At 47.8% G+C, this 22,277-nt stretch overlaps 1 protein-coding gene across 2 annotated transcripts in view; it reads right to left on the minus strand.

The window, feature by feature from the left end:
* Positions 1-945: 945 nt before the first annotated feature.
* TOX2 (TOX high mobility group box family member 2) overlaps positions 946-22,277 on the minus strand; it is a 159,135-nt gene continuing 137,803 nt past the window's right edge. For both annotated transcript variants that reach the window (XM_054081821.1, XM_054081822.1), the window contains exons 5-9: positions 21,109-21,336; positions 10,432-10,512; positions 8,572-8,979; positions 7,549-7,679; positions 946-1,980 (exon numbers count right to left, since the gene is read on the minus strand). In XM_054081821.1, coding sequence (XP_053937796.1) covers positions 1,944-1,980; positions 7,549-7,679; positions 8,572-8,979; positions 10,432-10,512; positions 21,109-21,336 — 885 coding nt within the window. In that variant the 3' untranslated portion in view covers positions 946-1,943. The remainder of the gene's footprint in view (positions 1,981-7,548; positions 7,680-8,571; positions 8,980-10,431; positions 10,513-21,108; positions 21,337-22,277) is intronic.

A 22,277-nucleotide genomic window follows, 5' to 3' on the forward strand; every position in this document is an offset into this window, starting at 1 on the left:
CCGGTACAGGAGAGGGGTTGACCAGTTGGAAAGGAGCTCTGCGGAAAAAGACCTGGGAATCCTGGTGGACAACAAGCTGACAATGGGCCAGCAATGGTCAAGAAGGCTGATGGTATCATGGGGTGCATGGAGAAATGTGCGGCCAGCAGGGCGAGAGAGCTTCTCCTCCCCCTCCACTCTGCCCTAGGGAGGTCGCATCTGGAGTCCTGTGTCCAGTTCTGGGCTCCTCAGCTCAAGAAACACCAGGAACTACTGGAGAGAGTCCAGCAGAGGCCACAGAGATGATGAGGGGACTGGAGGGTCTCTCTTATGAAGAAAGGCTGAGAGACCTGGGTGTGTTTAGCATGAAGAGAAGAAGACTGAGAGGGGATCTCATCAATATCCAAAGGGTGGGGGTCAGGAGGACGGGGCAAGGCTCTTCTCAGTGGTGCTCAGCGACAGGACAAGGGGCAACAGGCACAAACTGAAGCCCAGGAAGTTCCACCTGAACACGAGGAAAACCTTCTTTCCTGCGAGGGTGATGGAGCTCTGGAACAGGCTGCCCAGGGAGGGTGTGGAGTCTCCTTCTCTGGAGAGATTCAAACCCTGCCTGGATGCGCTCCTGTGCAACCTGCTGGAGGTGACCCTGCTTTAGAGCGGGTTGGACTGGATGAGCTCCAGTGGGACCTTCCAACCCCACCATCCTGTGGTTCTGCAAAAGGGAAAGCAAGTGAAAATGGGAGCGAGCGATGGGAAATCTGAGAAGGACAAGGACAAGGCATGGACCTCGCTGGCTAGAACATTTCCAGGGTGTGCCCTCAGAATAAGGAGAGACTGGTTCAGTTCTACTTTTCATATGTTTTATTATAAAGAAAGGTAAGATAAGCATTGTGAACTGAATGTGCCGGGCACTGCGAAAGCAGCACCATCAACTGAAATAAAAAATAAAAAAAAAAAACCCAAAATGCACCTTATGAGAAACTGTAATTATGCTCTCTAATTTTTCATAAATAGACTAAAATCATTGTCAGCAATTTTTAAATAGATGGACATATGGCAGAAAAAATATAATAATGCCATACAACATGGATATAAATTGTCCATTTCTTGCTGTACAAATAATAGAAACAAGTTTGGCAGGCTTTTTTTTTTTTTGTTGTTTTTTTTTTAATACACATCTCCCTTCCATGTATAACTAAAAAATGTGCTACAATTAATATAAAATGCTTTTACTATAAAGTAAACTACTAATTTTTTTCACAAAAAAATCTTAAAGATGTCTTTAGCACAGCTCTAAAACACTTAGTAAACTACTTACAACTATCCAACAAATTATATTTTCATCATCTTTTTCACATTTTTCCTCTCGGGTTTTGCCTTCTGCTCTCTCCCCCACCTACTTAGCAATAGTTTTTACTTATTTTTTGTATGCTTTTTTTTTTTTTTTGTTTCGCCAGACATCCAAGGCCTTTGCATGTACAATATTCACACAAACTTCACATTTTCTTGCACAAAGTTTAGTGCTGTTAGCAAGTCAAAAAGAGTGCATCCTCCTACTGAGCTGGCCTAATGCTGTAGGACACCAGACCTAGGCTTATGCTGCATCTAAAAGCAGTTCACTAGGAAAATAGTCTGTAGCTAAGCTGATGGCAAGCAGAAAAATGGTGTCCTTAGTTATTTTTTTCTCTTGGTTTTGTGTTTGTTTATTTTTTTAATATATATATATATATATATATTTTGTTCTTCATGATTTATGAGGTTTTGGGCTTCCACGGAAAGTAGACTTTAGAGTTCAAAATTAATCAAAGAAAACTGCTCTTAGAGCCTGGAAACGAAGCCAGCGACGAGGTGCAGTGGTAGCTCTCTCGTCCGTACGACTTGCTCGGTGCCTCTCCGGGTAGTCTGTAAGGTAGACCCTCTCAAGTGTCCTTCATCTGAGCCTCCTCGAAAAGAGATGTTGAGTTTTAGGTGAGGTAGAGCGCCTTGTCCCTTGGCAGCATGCTGTAAGAGAAAGGAGAAGCAGGTGAGACAGGCAGAGGAGGACCTGAAATGAGCATTTGCACACTCGTTTTCAGTCATGCCAAGGTTTCTATGGCACGCCCTAAAGCAAAACATTAAGTATTCTGCACCCAGGGACGGATGTGCAGAGATGTACCATAGAATCATGGAAAGATAGAATGGTTTGGGTTGGAAGGGACTTTAAAGATCATCCAGTTCCAATCCCTGTGCCATGGGCAGGGCACTTCACACTAGACAAGGCTGAAGGTACTCAAGAGTGAGACCCTGGTGCAATTTTATTTCTTCTGAATTTCTACAAAGAAGACATAAGTTCCTTCCAGTGGGAGAGACAATTCTGGATTTCCCTGCAGAGCATACCAGCATGATGCTGGGACCAGCTCCACCATTGTGCTGTGGAGCACTGTGCCTGGAATCAGCTCCTAGGCCACCAGGCACCTTCTTTGTCTCACACTGTATTTAGCCTAAGCCATGGAGATTTAGAAAATCTATACTTGCTTTTAGATAAAGTGTGTCATACGGACACTGCATAAAGAGTAGGGGGTCTCAAAAAAACGACTGAGGGGCTTCTGCCCCAAGAGGCTTGCAGGTGTCCAGGAGGATTAAAGTAAGTTTCATGGCTGAAGAGCAAGAGAACAGGAGACACCACCTCCATGATGCCTCTCTCCTCCTCTCCCAAAATAAGTAGAATGAGAAAAATTAATAATGAGGGAGTCAGGGGAAAAAATCCTTTGAGATAACAGGATTAGTTGATCTTCCCCATGAGTCTCATGAAGATGGCAGGAGGTACAAGGAACCCAAGGAAGACTGCGGTGCTGCCTTACTCGCAGGAGGCTACAAAGGAGGGCTGGTGGGACAGCAGCCAGGCTGTGTGCTCTGCACATCCCTGGCCCATCTGATCTTGAATTAATCACACTATTGAAGCGATGACACTGATTTCAAGAGATCTAGGTGTGTCCTGGAGAGGGAAGCCAGCTTACACCACTGAGACACCCCACGTGTGGCTGGCTCTACAGCAAGGTGTGCAGGTATGTATCACCGCTCTCCTCCCTGCCGGTAGTACCCAGTGCTTCAATCCTCTGTGTGGGGGTCTAGGACAACTCTCCATGGCCAAGTGTCCGAGGAACACTTCTACATGGCTTATTCTCTGCAGGGAAAACTCTCTGCTGGGAGCCCAAGTGCCTGCCGTTGAATGGTCTGGCAGATGTTGCCCTGTGCAGTGGGGAGTAGCGAGTGCCAGGCAGTGAGTGGTCTGACAGATGCCTCTCGACCTCTCCACTGCTGCCAGGCACTTGGGGCTTCCGGCACAGAGCTGTCCTGTGTAGAGTTGACCCCATGGAGAGTTGTCCCATAGCTAGCTTTCCTGCATAGAGTTGTCCTGTGGAGAGTTGACCCCATGGAGAGTTGTCCCATGTGTAGTTGTCTTGCAGAGAGTTGTCCTGTGGAGAGTTGGCCACCACAGAGAGTAGGCTGCAGAGAGCTGGCTGTGGAGAGTTGTCTCTTCGCCCGCATGGGCTGGCTGGCACTTTTAACTTGTTATCATCAGTGTCCTACAAAGGGAACCCACATGCCCCCTTGCGACATAGTAAAGAGAAAAAGTGGCTGAAGTCTTTCTCCCTTGGTTGATGTCCTATGTAGTTTTGCTCTGAAATCCAGTCATTTTAACAGTTTTCATCATGTACACAGACCTGATGGAAACATCGACTTCATAAAGACATCTTGGCTTTAAAAGATGGTGAAGAACATTACAAAGCTTTGGGAGATTCTGGTGTGAGTGTGCTTAAGACTGGAATAGGGGAATAGCAGACAGCAAGGTAATTCTGTTGATAGAGCTGTCTTCTGATAGAGCACAGAAGAACCTGCACTTTGCTAATCCCCACATTTTATAATTTACATTTAAAATGCAGAGTCTTCCCTACTACTCTCAGCAAAGATTTAGTGCCACTGAGCAGCAGAGAGGTATTCCAGCACTAAAACTTCATTAATTTTACAAAATCTGCTACAGAACATTTCCCAGTTCCTTACAAAGTATTACTGTAAATAATTGAATCCAAACTAAGTGCATTTGTGATGGTCTATCTTTGCCTTTTTACAGCGTTTGCTCATTTAGTTCCTGATTTGGAAGATTCCCTAATTTGGAGAGGATCACTTCATCATTAGCAGAATTAGTGAGGTTATAAGCATCCAGACGAAGTGGTTGTACACAGTTTTGTGTGTCTAGACAAGGCATAACTGGCTGTCCCATCTTTCAGCCCAAAGGAGAGTGGGAAGAGGGGAGAAAAGTTGCTAAATGATGGTGTCCAAAAAGAACCTAATCCATGCCTTGCAAATGAGAGAAAGGACACAGAGATGAATCCAGTTGAGTGTGGCCACCGAAGGACCTAAATGCTAGGAGACAAATGTAAATGAAAGCCTGAAGCTTTGGTATGGAAAGAGTTGTGATCGGAAGACAGTGCAGAACAAAACAAGTGAGGTACTTCAAGGAATTAAGAAAGATTTGCAAGTGATTGTAAACCAAGCTGCACCCTTGATACTGGTGAGCCAGTTCCCTTGGAGAAAACATCGAGACTCAGCGGGTGTCGAGGAAAGAGCAGGAATGAGGCTGTCAGGTGAGGGAGACAGGAGACTGGAGAAGTAGTTTGTGATACGATAGCAAAGAGCAATATAATAGTACGTTGCGGTTGCTTGTGGGAAGTGATAGTCATGTACTAAGCAGGAACTGAGAAACACTACCCATGTCTTTGCTAGCAACGTAGGAGAGCTTGGGCTTAAGCCCAGAAAGAGCTAGGGAAATTGGATGGATTTCAGAAGCACAAATCATTAGGAACGGGGAGAGGATGAGCTAAGAAACATTTAAAACTCTCTCTCTAACACAGCTGATTTATGAATTAAAGAGTGGCTGCTCACAGGATCTTCGAATCTGAGGGGCATAAGGGAGGAAGCATCACTTAATGGCATTTTAACTAGTACTGATAGGCTGGGGAAAACAAAACTGACAGCAGTTTCCTTATTAATTGGAGAAGACAGAGAGCAAGACAAGCTTGTTAGTTTTTCAGAACTTGTCTGCATGACAAACATGAAGGGAAATATAAGCTTAGGAGGTTTGACCCCAGCTAACCCAGTGCCAACATATGTTGGAAGTTAAAGAAATAGCAAGGTCAGACGTGAAATAAAAATCCTAACCCCAAGAGCAAGATGGGACTGCTTGTGTGCCAGGGAGACTGGTACAATATTCCCTTTCAGGAATCTGGGACTGTACAGATGAACCACATCACAACAGAAAAAAATCCCTTTTCTTTCCAGCCAACTGCTGACTTTGCTCCTTAAAATGTTGCTTTAATTGCAATTAAGCTGGATGCAGTTTTGAGGTTGAAATGGGCAATTATATGATCCAGAGACTTCCCAATTATACTTAAAACTGAACCGATGAATCAAACACAACAAGATCTGCCTTCCCTTTCTCACTGCTTTGCCTAAGCCTCGCTGGTGGCCGGGGACATTGAGGCACGCAGCTCATCCTGCATCCTCACCCCTAGCTCAGGGCAAGGCACCATGGAGGAACCCAAGAGTAACTTTGAACATTGCTGGCAAATTAGCGTAAAGTACATTGGAGAAAGCAATGCAGACAGGAAGATGATGAGAACCAGATCATCTCTTTTCTTGACATGAGTGTAACCGGAGACTCACTGGGGCTGCAGTCCTACAAGTGTGTGTGGCTGCTCCAAGCAACACAGCGCACTTGGGCAGCAAGTATTGGGGTGAGAAGGAGGTGAGGGCGCTGCTGACGCACCAGGTTTTACAATAAAATAAGAAACAGGCAGCTTTGGGAGCTGGGCTGCCAGCAGTCCGTGTGTCTCTGTTCACGGGAGACGGGCTCCTCCCTTAACAGAGACTACAACATTTTTCCATGCACTAAGCACTCTCTGCAGTACTGATCTATATCCATCTAAGTCCATTGTCATAATCTACTCCAATAATTATCTGGAAGTCTCTGCATAATCTGTCTGCTTTTAGAATGATTTTTGTTTCCAGGAAGCTGTGATAAACCCGTGAAATTCGATATTTCTGCTGTGACAAAGGCATGAAATGCATGAGCTTTGATCATGAATTGCATGGGCCCTCTGCTTACAATACGGCACTCCAGCCAGATGTCACAGAGCTTGTTTTAGCAACACAAAACTCAATCCTGACTACTACGGGAGCATTTCACCTGTTTCTAGAGTGCCCTGAGCTTTCTGCATGGGGCCTGGGCTGTGGGATTTGCAGAGGGAATCAAGCGTTTTCCCAGCTGATTCCCTAAGTAAAGATGCTTATTTCTAAGGGGGGTAATTTCTGTGGGAGCTGCCTCTGTTCAGCACCTCTGGACGTTGCAATCCACGTGCTATAACCCTCAAGCATCCTTAGCACTTCGCCCACAGCATCTAAAGGGACTTTGAGCACCGAGTCCCAAACAGGTTCCCTCTTTTGGGTTGTCTGCAGAGACTTCAGGAAGGACCATGCAGAGGTCTCTGGCCACTCCACGTAGCTGAAGCCCTTCAGGCAGGCAGACAGCAGAATATCCTAATGGCTCAGCAAGTTATTTATTTCCCTGAAATAAATAAATGTCTGTACAGTCTGTGCCCAGCCCAGCAATTGTAAGTGCACTGCTGGCACAGACAGGAGCTGTGCTCTGAAAAGGCTGGGAGCTTGCTATTATCTCCAGTGAAAGTGCTATGTTCCAGTACTTCAAGCAAATCAAACAATACTCAGAAGCTACCAAGCCTCCTTCCCTACCTGCTCTCCCAGCAAACCACGTGCCTGTTTTCCAGAGCACAATAGCAGCCTCTAAATTATCATTGCTAAGCCAAGAGCAGTGCGTTAGGCAAAGGTTGGAAATGGCTTTAACGCTCTCCCTGCTCCCCGTTTTTGAGACTATCCTGATGTATTTGTTTATTGGAGAATCCAAGCAGCACTGAAGGGACCTTTGGGCTGGCACAGACATGCCAGAGCTTGTAGAGCATATGGGAGAAGGACCGTGCAGATGTCTGTGGTCTTCTCCTGCGAGGTGCAGGCGGCTGGAGCATCGTGTGACTCATTGTGTGGAGGATGAGGCTTTGGACACGACCATTGTGAAACCCCAGTACTGACAGGGAACCATTATAGAGGCAACTATGGGGTGTTGTGGCCTCAGCGATAAGAGCAATCACTTAGGAACACAAGGACATTGCTTATGGCCACGGACACCTTCAAATCTCCGGGAACTCTGTTTGGGAGACTGGGCTTCCCTGGCCTGCTCAAGAAGGAGGCATGTCCAACTTCTCCATTGCTAATGGGATGGAAAGACAAAAACGAGGAAACTGTTTCACGCCCAATGAAGAATTTATCTATGATTTCTAAGCTACCTGCTTCCATAGCATCACTTCGGTGAGCCTATAGAGAAGAGGAAACCTTGAACTTCATTGACCATCAGCCTATCAGCCTGCGGTACATTTTAAGGCAGATTCTCAGCTACTGTACACTGTTAAGTTCAGGTAATAGAAAGTGCATTAGCAATGTGCTATTTTGTCTACTGGCCTGCAGTGGTTGATTCCACACTCTCTGCTGGGGTAGTCGTTGTCCCACTCAGTGCTTCCTGGAGGGTTTGATGCACCAGGCGAACGGGGTCCAACACTGTTTTGAAACTCAGATGAAATATGTGAGAAGTCCTGCAGGGTGGAAAGGAAAGGAAGGGTTACAGGATTGTATACAGCAGGAGAAAGAGCAGATCTAATAATATTGCAAGAACACGACCCCAGAATCATAGAATGGTTTGGGTTGGAAAGAACCTTAAAGCCCATCCGGTTCCAGCCTCCCACCCATGGGACCAGGGATGACATCAACACTCCCCAACATGCCCAGAGAAGCCGTGGCTGCCCCATTCCTGGAGGTGTTTCAGGCCAGGCTGAATGGGGCTTGGAGCAATTTGATCCAGTGGGAGGTGTCCCTGCTCATGTTTCTTCCATCCTTTTTCTCCTACTGGCAACTCCCCTGGATGCCTGCTATTATTCCACGCTCTTCCAAATCCTCCTTCCGTGACCTTCTAGATTACTCAGCAATACCATGAGAAGGGTTTCTCACTGACCACTCAACCCATTGTTTCAGATGACCATCAGTAACCAATCCCCCCAAGACAAGGCTGAGATACCGTGTGCACAAGGAACTTTTACCAGGGGCATTCCCAGTTCCTACAGCTTTCCCACTGAAGGAGCCTTTATTGCTCTAGTTGCACACATCTACCCCATCTGCGGGGGTGCTTGTGCTCCCAGCTCAACACTCTTGAATACATCACCCTGAAGGGATGAGATCTGGAAGGTGATGGAGCCAGGAGAATCATAGAATGGTTTGGGTTGGAAGCGATATTAAAGATCATCCCGTTCCAACCCCCTTGCCATGGTCAAGGACATCCCACTGGATCCGGTTGCTCCAAACTCCATCCAACCTGTCCTTGAAGAAGACTCCCCTGGGGATGACATCAACACCCAACATCCCCCAAACCATCCAGAAACTTACAGACCCAAGGGGAAAAGGGAAAAGAGAGCGAACCCTCTGAGCACCTACCTGCTGCCCAGGAGGCGAGGCGTTCATGGGGGGCTGTACCTGTAGTGCCATGGGTGGGGACAGGAGGGGCTGCTGGGGGACCTGCTGCATGCTGAGGGGTTGGCTGAGGAGGGAGCTCTGCGGGTGGTGCAAGGAGAGCTGCTGGTGGAGGGGGGGGCTGATCTGGAAGGAGGGTGGCGGGGAGGCACTGATGCTGGGCAGCATGGGTTTGGAGGTGAGGGTCCGGGAGAGGCTGGGGTGAGGGTGGCCACGGTAGTTCTGCAGGTCCGATGGGGACAGGAACGAGCCCAGGCCGGGGTAGGGCGAGGAAGCCTGCGGTGGCATTGGGTACATGGGCTGCTTGGGAGGAATCATTTTGGAAGGTGGATTGCTCTGGGCACTTTTTGTCTCCCCCTGGTCGGCAGAGCTCTGTGGGAAAACAGAATGGAGGGGGATGAGGAAGGAAGGGAGGAAACATCGTTACACGTCTCGAGACATATATCTGTCCAACTGAGCTACCCAAGGACTCCCTGTGGCTCCTGCTCCTCTGCCACCACCTGGCACACGCACTTCCAGCCCCATGGCTCACCGGGTGACTGCAGGCTGGGTGCAGCATCCACATATGGGAAATTAAAGTCCAGTAACTCAACCGTGCCTTCAGCAGAGCCTGGAGCACTGGAGGGGCATTAACTGATGTGAAGGCAAACTACCTGCCTGCAGCTCAGTCCTTAGGTCCACATAGGTGTGTGAAAATATCACTTCTGCTTGCAACAGAGACCGAATGGGACTGTAAAATCTCTGCTTTCCTAATTCTGTGCATTCCTGCAGCCCTGGTGGGGTCTATAATGCACAGGATAATGGTGGCCTATTTCTGCAGGACAAAGAGAAGAAGGACAGGACATTTTCTGGCTTGGACAATGAGGTTTTTGTTCTGCGATGGGCTCTGTAATGATACTCCACATCCTTTCTCACCCAGCAGCCAGGATCACACACACTATGCTGGTTTTTGACTCAAACAATGTTGCCCCGGGTGCAGTCTTGCAGCACTGGGAGTTGCTGTATGAACTTAAAATCCCCTGAAAGTTCACTATTAGGGACCAAACTAGGCTTGCTGGGTTTTGCCTGACAGCAGTGCATTAACCATGTATGTGCTCACAAGCTCATCAACCTCCAGTTATGGGTTTTACTCCTTCAAATCCCTGCACACAGCTGAGTGTGCACAGGAAAAGCAGGATCCAGGGTCCTGAGCAGCCTGAACAGCCCAAGTGCCTGGACCATGGTGCAGGCAGGGTTCTGGCACCTGGCTGCTGCCCAGTGCCAGCTGGTGGGCCCAGGGCTGGGGTGTCACCTTGGAATCACATAAACGTTCAGGTCAGAAAAGATCTTTGAGATCATCAAGTAAAACCGTTACCCAAGCACTGCCAAGTTCACCACTAAACTATGTCCCTAAGCACCGTCTCCTGGGCCAGTCCGCGGTGTCACCCACAGTGAGCCTTAGCCTCCTGCCCTAACAGTCACTCCCTCCTTTGCTGCACTCCCACCCCAAGAACTGACCAGGAACAGCCACCGGTGACGGGGACAGGCAGCAGGGACCTCGTATCCCTGAGCAGGGACATCTCTCTCCCCTGCCTACCACCTGCTGATGAAGACAACACAAAGCGGGGTCTCGTTTTCAGGGGGCTAAAGGCAGAAGGCAGCCTGGCACCCACCCTAACCACACTGTAGAGCATTTCTTTCAGCTCCCTGGGAAGGTGGCTAACACCGATATCAGCTCTGACAGCGTAATTACACTCTTATTTCTTATAAACCTGCTCCTCCCTGGTGAGACCTGTGAGTTGCAACCCAGTCAGCATTGCCTCGTCCAGCAACCATGAGCTGTACCTTGGAGACGAGGCTGGCCCGGTACGCTGCCAGGGCTTTCAGGTACTCCTTCTTTGCAGCTTCTGTTTTCCTCTTGTATGCCTGAAAAAAAAAAAGCAATGGATAATAATTAATAAAGTAGAATAGGGTGCAGCTGGGTTTGGCTGCAGGCTGCCTGCTCAGGGGGATTCTCCTCCGCTGAGGCAATCCCTGCTGCACATGGACATGAAAACTTCATTTCTGCTGAAGAGGAATTTACCCCAAATCGAGCAAATACAACCCCTGGGTTGGACCATGCTGGGATTTTGGAGGTATCACAGAGCAGAGCAGTCTGCATGCCTAGGCAGATATCTATACACATCTGCTGTAAGCCTGATTTTCTAGAGTGAATTCAATGAAATCACTTCCCCCAGGAACCCAGGGAGAGTGCAATTCATGCTCTTGGAAGAGCAAGACAAGGACCAAAATCCCCAAAAGATAGGACTAACTTGAAAAAAGCTGAGACTTTCAGAAATCCTAAAGTACTCCTTCGCTTTCTTAGCTTTCCCTTTATTAAGCCTTTAGAGCTCAAAACTCCAGCTCTTCTCTCGCAGTCCTGACAGCTGGGAAGTGCTTTCTCATCATATAGAAGCTGAGATTTTTGCCTAAACTTATGACCTGTGAAGCTAGGACTTGCAGGGACACAGCACGGAGAGTTTGCTACCCTAAGAAACAAAAATAATAAAGCTTCGTAAGAGTAAATTATTGTTTATTCTTCCATCTCTCCCCTGTAACGAGACACGCTTCATGATGTTTCACAGTGCTCAACGCCTTTGTGCTCAGAGTTTGGTCCTCCATGTGTGTAAAACTAATGGTGCGATCCAGCCTGTCTCAAGCAGCGCGAGTGCCCACGGGGTTAAACAGATTAAACTGAGCAAGTGAGAAGAATGTTTTGAAGCAGACTAAGAATTTCAGCAAAAAGGCAGAAACTACCAAGAAAAATACCCACCAGCCCTCTCCTCTGCCGCAAACTCTAAGCCTTCTTCGAGCGGCACATTGAAAGTTGATTTCAATTAGAACAGATTTCCATACATTGCAAATTCTGTGTTAAAAACAACAGCTTTCAACAATCAAGACGCCAAAGCCCGGCGAGGATATTTAGCTCCTTTTCCCTGCAAACTACCACGTCCGTGGCCACACCCCAACCTCCCAGACGCTGACTCTGAAGGGAAAATAACCTTCCAGTGGCTAAGCTTTTGAATAACTTGAATTTCAGTTTAAAATCAGTGCAGATAAACTCTATTAAAAATAGTTGGAAAATCTTCTTTTCATTGTTAAATCTGACAGATTCCCGTAATGAAACATTTTGACTTGACACGCTGCAGGTCTCCGATGGTAATTTTCTGAAACGGAGTGTTTTCCTAAGTTTGTCTTTGGCTTTATGGTATTCAGACTGTATTACATGTGCTCCATTCAGAACAAAATTACATTTCAAATGTCAGCCTGAAGAAGAGTTTGCCCATGAAAAGCAACTATTTCTTCAAACTGTATCGGTTCCTCTAATAAAAGCCATTACCTCTCTCTACACTCCTCACCCATCGCAATGACACCACTGCTACTGCTACAGCGTTCACTGTAAAGCAGGAATGAATGGTGTCCACCAGAGAATCATAGGATGTCCTGAGCTGGAAGGGATCCACCAGGATCGTAGAATCATAGAATAGTTTGGATTGGAAGGGACCTCAAAGCTCATCCAGTTCCACCCCCTGCCATGGGCAGGGACACCTCCCACTGGCTCAGGCTGCCCAAGGCCCATCCAACCTGGCCTGGAACACCTCCAGGGATGGGGCAGCCACAGCTTCCCTGGGCAACCTGGGCCAGGGCCTCACCACTCTCACCGTGAAGAAATTCCTCCTGATGTCTGGTCTAAATCTGGCCCTCTTCAGTTTACACCCATTCCCCCTCATCCTATCCCCACAAGCCTTTGTAAACAGCCCCTCTCCAGCTTTCTTGTAGCCCCTTTAGGTACTGGAAGGTCGCTCTAAGGTCTCCTCGGAGCCTTCTCTTCTCTGGGCTGAACAACCCCAACTCATCGAGTCCAACTCCTGTCCCTGCACACGACAACCGCAACGTTCACACCACGTGTCTGACCAAATGCTTCTGGAATATTGTCAGCTCTGCTGCAAGCAGATGGTCTTAAATGCGGCACCTGATGCCTGCACAGCAATGAAATATAAATTCCTGTGTCTCAGGCCAGAATAATAGTGGCCAGAGCTGGTGCCGATGTATTGAAAACATATTATTTCTTTTTTCCTCTGCTACAGCAAAATGAAAATACATTTTTTGCTTTTTTTGTTTTTTTTTAAGGCTGCGACAGTGGGAAATCAAAGTATTCACAGCTACGTGGAGACAAATTCAATTATTAGGAAGATTTGTCTGGAGAAAAACCTGCAATTTATGGACAGCGAGAGGGCAGGCAAATGAGACTTCCTTAACCTAAAGGCAAATAAATGAGTAACCAATAAATTCTGTGCCTAACTTCATGCCCATCACATGCTTTTTCTGCTACACCCTCTAATTCTTTTTCCACTCTGTCTGCCCCCATCTTCTTCAGACAGTGCCTCACTCATATTTGGAACGCGCTGCTGGGTGCTATCTGATGCAGCAAGACTGGGAAGGGGCAGCCTTCGAAGGGAGAGAGGGTTCACACCGAGGAGGAGCCTCTATGCTGTTCGGGCCAGCTCCTGCTCCGGCTGTGGCCAAGAGCAGGGCTAGAGAGAAGGGTAAGAGGGTGAGCCCAGGTGGTGTTTCCTCTGATGCTCTCTCCAACTTTGGAAGGTTCCTGGTGGATCACCTGGTTGATGACTGCAGATTCACACATTGGTTTGGGTTTGAGGGACCTTAAAGAACATCCAGTTCCACCCCTGCCATGGGCAGGGACACCTCCCACTAGATCCGGTTGCTCCAAGCCCCATCCAACCTGGACTGCAACATCTCCACGGATGGAACAGTCACAACTTCTCTGGGCATCCTGGGTCACTGTCTCAACACCCTCATTGGAAAAAAAACACCCCAAAGGGTCTCCTGCCCTGCATGTGGGAGCTTTTTGCACCTACACAGTGCTCCATCGAGGACACTGAGCAGCGAAACCACCACCTGCTGCTGGGGAAACGCTGCGCTGACGTGGGAAGAGTGGATCCGAACAAAACTTCTCACGAATCCTCTGTGTAAAGGCAGCTCTAGCGCAGTATTTATAACATTTAAAATTTTAATTTAAACATTGACAAGACCATGTTACTTTCTAATTAAATCCCATTTTCTCCCAGGGATTTTAATTTCAAAGTAATTTATCAGATTTAAGGATCCTCAAAACATTTTGCATGTTTTTCTTCCTAACCTGCCATGCCTGCTGATTTATTTTCCTTATTCGTTAGCAGGAGGATTCATTAGTCATTAAGTGAGTGGGTGGGTTGGGGGGGGAGCAGGAACGGTTAGTGATTATGAAAACAAAAAATCAGAGCTGTAAGAAGCATATGTTGGGATCGTAATCCTGACACCTCTGTGTCTCAGCAAAGCAGCTAGTAATTGTACCGTAATGAAATGTTCTTGTTTGATAACCAGTTAATTAGAGAAGACAATTATTCCAAACCCTGCTGACGCCCACGAACAGCTCTGTGTCGCGCAGGCACTGAGTGACAGCCGGAGCTGTTATTGGTAACCTCTGCATCCCAGCCTGCCTGCTGTAGCAGAAATGCTGCTTCCCAAGCCTGGGGAATGATGAAAAGAACCCAAACCCTACCTAAAAAATCAAGGGGTGCATTGATGACAAGTGAAAAGGTCTCTGCTGCTATCCTAGATAGAGTTTGGGGCATTTTGCTTCAAAAAAAAAGTGACTGATCAACAGAAAAGAAGAGATGAAAAATGCTGCAAAGGTGTCCAGGAGCAGAGTTGAAGGAATCAGTTTAGTGAGAAGACCACGAGGAGCCACAGCCTCCAAACACGACACAGCAAAGGAGACACTGAATGATCCTCTGCAGGAAAAGAGGCAACAGGCTTAAATTGTAACAAGGGAAATGTTGGCTAAGCAAGAGGAAAGTGTTCCTAACAGTTAAGGATAATTAAGCTTGGGAAGAGATTGCCTGGGGAGATGTGTAATCTCCACCACTGAGGGTTTAAGAACAGATTAGGCACACATCCATCAAGAATGGCTTAAGTAGAGATGATCCTGACTTCAGGCAGCAGTATGGTCTGGTTGACCTCTTAAGTCTCTCCTTGTCCTCCTTTCTATGATTCCACGACTATTTTCCCCCCTCGAATGCATAAATTTGGAATTTATTCAGCTTGTAAATCTGGACGGGTTTCCTTCTAACTATTATTGACTTTCCTGCAAGATATCTCTTGGGATCATCACTTGTGGCTTATTCATAAGATGACTCAAAAGTACTTCCTCCCTGCCCGGCGGTGTCTGCCACACCACCTTCTCTTTGCATAAAGCCTCCACACAGCCATCGGAAATGCATGGAGCAAACACGGCCACGTCATCCTTATTCCTTCCCAGCTCTTCCTCATCTCCGTGCACTCTCCTCTGTACACCTTCTGCTCCCTTCTTGGGGAAGACTTATTCAGTCCCTCCCCACATTAAGACCAACTAAACTACATCTGCTGTGTAAATCTCAGCACCTCTGCTTCAGACTAAAGTCTGGATTGCTAAGTCCTGAGCTCAACAAGCTTGGACATGGGAGACTCCTATCAATGATGCCCATTATGAAGTTGCTGGTTAAGCAGTGTTCCAAAAACCCCAGTCTCTCCCAGCTTTGGTGTAGGAACTGTTGAGCATCTTACACCCCTGAAGACACCTACATAAAAGGCTTTGGCTATAGGAACTATTTGCACAGTTTTAAGAGAACTCCTCCTTTATGCTGGTGGAGATACAGTTATATATATATATTTGGTGAATGGATGGATAAACCGATAATAATATAGCAATTACCATTGATTAAAGCATCCTGAAAGATTCCTGCTTCTGACTCCTCAATATACAACCATAGAATAGTTTGGGTTGGAAGGGACCTTAAAGATCATCTAGTTCTAATTCCCCTGCCATGGGCAGGGATATCCCCCTGGCTCAGGCTGCCCAAGGCCCATCCAACCTGTCCTGGAACACCTGCAGGGATGGGGCAGCCACAACTTCCCTGGGTAACCTGGGCCAGTGTCTCACCACTCTCATGGTGAAGAAATTCTTCCTTATATCAAGCCCAAATCTGCCCCTCTCCAGTTTGTACCCATTCCCCCTCATCCTATCCCCACAAGCCTTTACAAACAGCCCCTCTCCAGCTTTCCTGCAGCCCCTTCAGGTACTGGAAGGTCACTCCTCAGAGCCTTCTCTTCTCTGGGCTGAACAAGCCCAACTCTCTCAGCCTGTCCCTGTATGGAAGGTGCTCCAGCCCTCTGATCATCCTTGCAGCCTCCTCTGGACCCGTTCCAAGAGCTCCATCTCCTCCTTATGTTGAGGATTCCAGAACTGGACACAATACTCCAGGTGAGGTCTCACAAGAGAGGAACAGAGGGGCAGAATCCCCTCCCTCCCTGCTGGCCACGCTGCTTTGGATGCAGCCCAGGTTGGTTTCTGGGCTGTGAGCGCACATTGCCGGCTCACGTTAAGCTTCTCATCAACCAGCACCCCCAGGTCCTTCTCTGCAGGGCAGCTATGAATTAGCAGAGTTTGCTCCAATCTAGCGCTCAAATTCTTCTAATTTCTGTCAAATCAGGCAGTCCTTTTAAACTGGATAACGCTGCAAACGCTGGTGTATATCTGCTAATGAAAATAAATACCACTGAGGCAGGGGATTCTGCAAGCCTTCAGCAGGGACCTGGAGACGCAGGTGGATTACTATGACAGGTACCCCATTTGATGATAATGGCTGAATTAGCATTTCCCTCTCCACCAAAGTCTAAGCTATCTCTACAGGAACAGCTGTTAAACTATTTGCAAAGTTCAAAGAGTATGAATTAATATTTTTTTTTTTCCCCGAGTCACATTCTTCAGATTCCCATGTAAGCTTCTTAGAAAGGGCCATGCCAGCTGTTGAAGAATGAAGATTACAACGTCCCGCTAATGCAGTGCTGGAGATATTTAAAGGTATTGTTATTTATGACTTGCGTGTGCGAGCAGCCACACTGGAAGGGGTTAAAATGGGGAAGAAAACAGCGCTTTGCCGAACAGGTGTCCTTGAGCAGTACCCAAGGACACGGAGATTGCTAATCCTGTATTCCACAGCATGATCAAATCACCAGGCAACAGATATAAATAAAAAAAGGCAGGAAATAAGGAAATTTAGATACAAGTGTGTCAGAGGGAAAATGAAGATTCATTGTGAAGAGGCCGAGAAGAGAAGAAGACGGAACAAAATGACAAAGGCACAAATGATAAACCAGTAAGAACAAAAGAAAGAGAGGGTGGGGGGGAAGCCTCTCAGTGAAATACATGTCTGTGACAGCAGCAGCCAAATCAAAGATGCTCCTAGATTATATGGTTTCTTGCATAATATGCGTTCTGGTTCCCACTCGCTGTTTGTCTTTCAACTCGTGCACAGGGAAAAAAAAAAAACATATCTGAAATGGGACGTGAGCAACCTTTATTTTGCTTGTTTCATCAGGAGGAGAAAGCAAATTTGCTTTGTGGGAGCAGCAGCACCTGCTCAATGGCAAATAAATAGCTACAGCTTTGCTATTACACTGCATATAATCATTAGCAGCACAAATGGCAGAGGATTAACCCTCCGTGTGCTGGCCTGAGCTACCTGGCAAAGGGGTGGTATCTTGCTTCTGCCTTAGAAATGCCGTGTCTGTGGAGACGGGCTGAGGCTCTGCCTGCTTGGGGGGTGGCACAGGAACACCCTTCCCAGCCTCAGGCACTGCTGTGTTGTGCTGGCAGCATGGCTACAAGCCACCAGCACCAGGCTTTCCATAGCCCTTTGGCATAGGCACAACGGTTATGGGTACTCCTCTGTGCATGATGGAGCTGGGAGGGATGGGTACATGTGCAGGCACAGCGGGGCGCGTTCCAGGGGCTGCTGACACGTGGAGGGAGGATCACAAGTCCAATATGTCCTGGCTGAGGTTGGGTTTATTGGCCAGCTTGCTTTGAACACCCTTGTTGGTTGCTCCGTGCCCATTCTGCCTGCAATTATTACCATAAATTCATAGAATAGTTTGGGTTGGAAGGGACCTTAAAGCCCATCCAGTTCCAACCCTCCTGCCATGGGCAGGGACACCTCCCACTGGCTCAGGCTGCCCAAGGCCCATCCAACCTGGCCTGGAACACATCCAGGGATGGGGCAGCCACAGCTTCCCTGGGCAACCTGGGCCAGTGCCTCTCCACTCTCATGGTGAAGAAATTCCTCCTTATGTTTAATCTAAATCTCCCCCTCTCCAGTTTATGCCCATTCCCCCTCATCCTATCCCCACAAGCCTTTGTAAACAGTCCCTCTCCAGCTTTCTTGCAGCCCCTTTCAGGTGCTGGAAGGTCACTGTAAGGTCTCCTCGGAGCCTTCTCTTCTCCAGGCTGAACAACCCCAACTCTCTCAGCCTGTCAATTCTTCCTCAAGGCAGGAATCAGAACGCGCTCAGGGCTGGGGAAGCACTGTGCCCTTTGGAAGGTGGAAAATAAGGTTTGTAAACTGTATCTAAAGCAAAAACTACAGTGACATAAATGACTATTTAATAACTGCATGGTGGCCTGGGGAACGCACATTGGCCCTGTGGAGATGTGATGTACCAGCCTCACTCTTTTCGTCTTGGGGGCTGTGAGAGACCCAAGACTGGGACCACAGCCCAGCCCCAGATAAGATCCTACAGCCTCAATTCCACCCTCTTTACTTATGATAGGAAGAAGAGAGGCTTTCTTTAATTGGACAATTAGTTCAGTTGCTCATAATTAAGCAAGAACATCCAGATTTGGCTTTTGCTTGCCTACTTTGGCACTGCTGTGTTAGCCCCAGGTCATCTTCAGCACTGCTTTCTGCAATGAGGATATGAAGACACTCAAACCCACTGATCTCAATAGAGCCAGAAGCAGCGCACCAGGTGAAATACTTCCTTTTTCCATGTTTCCACCCCTCCCCACAGCATGATGCTTCTGCCTGTCAATGAGCCAAACCAAGATTGGGCTTGGGAAGAGCTTGCCTTCATCATGAATGCACGCATCGTGTCCTGAAAGGAGCTGAAGTACAGCCTAGGTACTTGTTTTCACATTTTAAAGATATTTTGTTAACTTTTTTTTTTTTTCTTTTCCTTTTCTTTCCTTTCCATTGCATTGTCTTCTGTATCTAAATAAACTTGACTAGCGATGCTGGCAGAGGAAAGCAAACAGGGACTAAATAAATTCCCTTCCAGCCAAACACTTCAGGAGGGAACGTGCCACGTTGCACAAACCAGTAATATGGTCCCAGAGCCAAAGATAAATAGCGTCCCTCCAGCCCGAGTCCCGGGCAGGGAGGTAGCTGTTGTGGGAGAAAAGTATACAGACGGAGACAAAGCCAGGAAGTTAATATTTAAGCATTCAGACAAGGAACAAATGACTTAATTAAATCAATTACAGAGGGAGAAATGGATCCACTTAGGAAGCGTGTGTAAAGAGACGGCAAGGCTGCTACTATCTCATAAAAGAGAAGAAGGGAGAGTTAGCGGGGAAGATAAACGGACTGGTTTAATCCCTGCTGTTAATTAAGAGCTGAGCGTTTGCGCTGCGCTGAGTCAGGGTCACACCAGCACTTCCATTATATAAACCACATTTCCAGCCGAGCTCAGTGCCCAATCGACAAGAGATATTTGTAACCAGATGGATGGAGTAAGAGAGAGGCAGATTGAGATGTTGAGAGGGATGAAAACAAGAGAAAGAAGTGATGCAGAAGCTTTTCCACACTCCTGAACCTCTCACACCTTGCACCAACAGCCCCTGCCCTGCACCTTCACAGGAAATGGGATTCTGGTAAACCCGCTGCAGGTGGGAATCTTCCTTCCTGCTCCAGGTTGCCCAGGGAAGTTGTGGCTGACCCCTCCCTGGAAGTATTCCAGGCCAGGCTGGATGGGGCTTTGAGCAACTTGATCCAGTGGGAGGTGTCCCTGCCCCATGGCAGGGGGTTGGAATTGGATGATCTTTAGGGTCCCATCCAATCCGAACCATTCTATGATTCTATGATTCTATGATTCAGCATGGGAAATTCCTGCATGATCCCTCCGCCATCCGTCCAAACAGGCAAAAAGGGAGGATCATGAAAACAGCAAAGCAAGGCTTTTTTGGAGACTCCAAGGATGAGCAATAATGCTTTCATCCCAGAAGATGCCTTGCTCTCATTCCCGACTTGATGTGGGGTGGAAAGCAAGGCTATTTCATAGAATCATAGAATCAGCAGGTTGGAAGGGACCCACTGGGTCATCGAGTCCAATCATTCCTAACACTCCCTAAACCATGCCCCTCAGCACCTCGTCCACCTGTCCCTTAAACACCTCCAGGGAAGGTAACTCAACGCCCTTCGTGGGCAGCCTCTGCCAGTGCCCAATGACCCTTTCCGTGAAAAATTGTTTCCTGATGTCCAGCCTGACCCTCCCCTGGCGGAGCTTGAAGCCATTCCCCCTTGTCCTGTCCCCTGCATGATTTCCTTGCATGACTTCCATTTAAATGACTTTTCTTCCTCCCTGCTGCTCCTTCCCCAAACGTAGCTACTTCAAATGCTGGCCACGGACACACAACAGGAGATGGAGCCAGCCTGAAGTTGGCAGCCAGGCTCTAGGAGAAGGGCTCACTGTTAGGGGAAGCGGGGAGGGGGGTGTCGTCAGTTAAAGCATGTTTGGGTTCAGAGACACATCACACAGTGTCGGATCTCGCTCAGCCTGATAAAAAGACATACTGGCTACGGAAAGTGTTCCCTGGGGTTTTCTCAATAGGCAACAAGCAATTACAAGCTTTTGTAACTGACTCAGCATCAATAAAACAGCTAAAGCAGGACCTACAAGTCTCTGCGTGAAGCAGACTGAAAGTGGTTGACAGCTTTGGTGCAGGAAGGTTTCCTTTGTGAGGCCACTTCAGACATCTCCTTCCTAAGCTTCTAAAGCCTTAACGTTAGATTTGAGGCCAGTGATGTAGAGAGTTAATAGTTTTTAGCTGGTTTGCCGTCATTCCTTGTAAGTAAACAAGCAAGTACAAAACCACCCTCCCATCAAAGGCTGTAAAACCCCAGTGTCAGGGAAAGGCCGTCGACGTTTTGTCGAAGTATGAGCTTATCAAGAATAATTAGTTGTCATAAAAATTTCCTCTTCCTCACGTACCAATAGATATTTTATTAAAATGGGCAGAGGCAAAGCAAATTTCGTGCCTCCTTCTGCAGCCCCATCCCTGCCCTGCCTGTGGCATGGGTCACACCTCCCTTCTCGGTGGGAAAGACCTGTGTGCAGGGCACCTCAAGGAGGTGTCCAAGGGCCAGGTCACACCACTGCTGCACCACCTCAGGGCTCAGCACGCAAACCACTCAAGCATTGCTTCAAGTGGCAATGGGCACTTCAGCACCGCTCCTGAAAATACCTCCCTTTCTGTGCAAGCCCTTCAGCCTCTTCAAGCCCCGGGCCATGCTCCTAACGTGCTTTGGAGACTCTGACGCTCTCTACCATGGAAAACCACACGTCAACAGTCAAAAGAAAAAGAAAAAGAGATCAGTAACTCACTTGCTTTTGTTCTTCTCCCAGACTGTCCCACATTGATGCAACAATTTTCGATACATCTCCGAAGGTCGCATTGGGGTTTTGCCCTTTGATGGCTGCTTGCGTGTCTCTGAAAAACAGGGCGTAGGCTGACACGGGCTTCTGAGGCTCATTGGGATCCTTCTTTTTCTTCTTCTTTTGGCTTTTTGGCTTTTTGCCCAGGTCTGTTGATGGTCTTTTCTCTCCTGCAACCTGCAAAACCAAGAGATGAAGCTTAGCAGTCAGCTGGGAGCAGTCCAATGAGAATCCCTGCTCCAGCTTATTAGCAAAGGGGATGAGGAGGCACGGGCAGATGAAGGCTCCCATTGCGGCAAGGAGGGCAGCAGCCCTGGGAGTCTCTTTGGCCATCAGGACCCTCTAGGATCATTACACAAATTGCTAGTGGTGCCTGAGCCCAGTTTGGGTGCCTCCCAGCCCGGTTCAGAGCTTGGGTTCTCCCCTTGCTGCTCCAGTGGTCCCTGCTCCAAAGCTGAGGCTTTCCAGACACTTGTCCTCTGTCAGCCCCTTTCCTCTCCTCCTCCCTGGCATCACAAGCTCACTCACTCCTTGATCCTCTTCTGGGTCTGCTCCAAATGCCTTGCTTCCCACCCAGACCCCTTGAATTTTTCCAAGCTTGGCTTCCACATGGTTTCTGATTTCCAGCCCAACAATCCCTTTGCAAGCTGCTTCTGACATTCCCTGCCCATGTGTGTGCTGGCGGCTCAACCTTCCCACTCTCTGGGCAGGAGGGTTGCAAACACCGACCAAGCAGCACCAGGATCACATTAACCATCCCACCTGAAATTTGTTTCACTCTGCTAACATGCGTGTACCCTTATCCAGGAAAAAAATTCAGGAATTAAACTATTTTAGTCTTATGTATTAAAAGCTCTGTGTGCACCACTCACTCTTTACAACCAGTTTGGGTGCAGTCAGATGACCAAATCTCGCTGTATCCACGCTTGGGTTGTTAAACCAAGGGAAGCAGGACACAGGCAACAGTAGTTGGATGTTGTGGCTGCTCAGCACGAGACATTGCTACCAAGTTAGGAAGCAAAACAGCAAGGCTGGAAACAGGGATGCTTCCAGTGAACGCATTACAGAAAGGAGATCCTACGGCTGAGCCTCTGCCAGGATGCTCTGAGCAGCTTGTT

This window comes from Cuculus canorus, chromosome 16, assembly GCF_017976375.1.
Source record: "Cuculus canorus isolate bCucCan1 chromosome 16, bCucCan1.pri, whole genome shotgun sequence".
In the NCBI taxonomy this organism is placed as follows: Eukaryota; Metazoa; Chordata; class Aves; order Cuculiformes; family Cuculidae; genus Cuculus; species Cuculus canorus.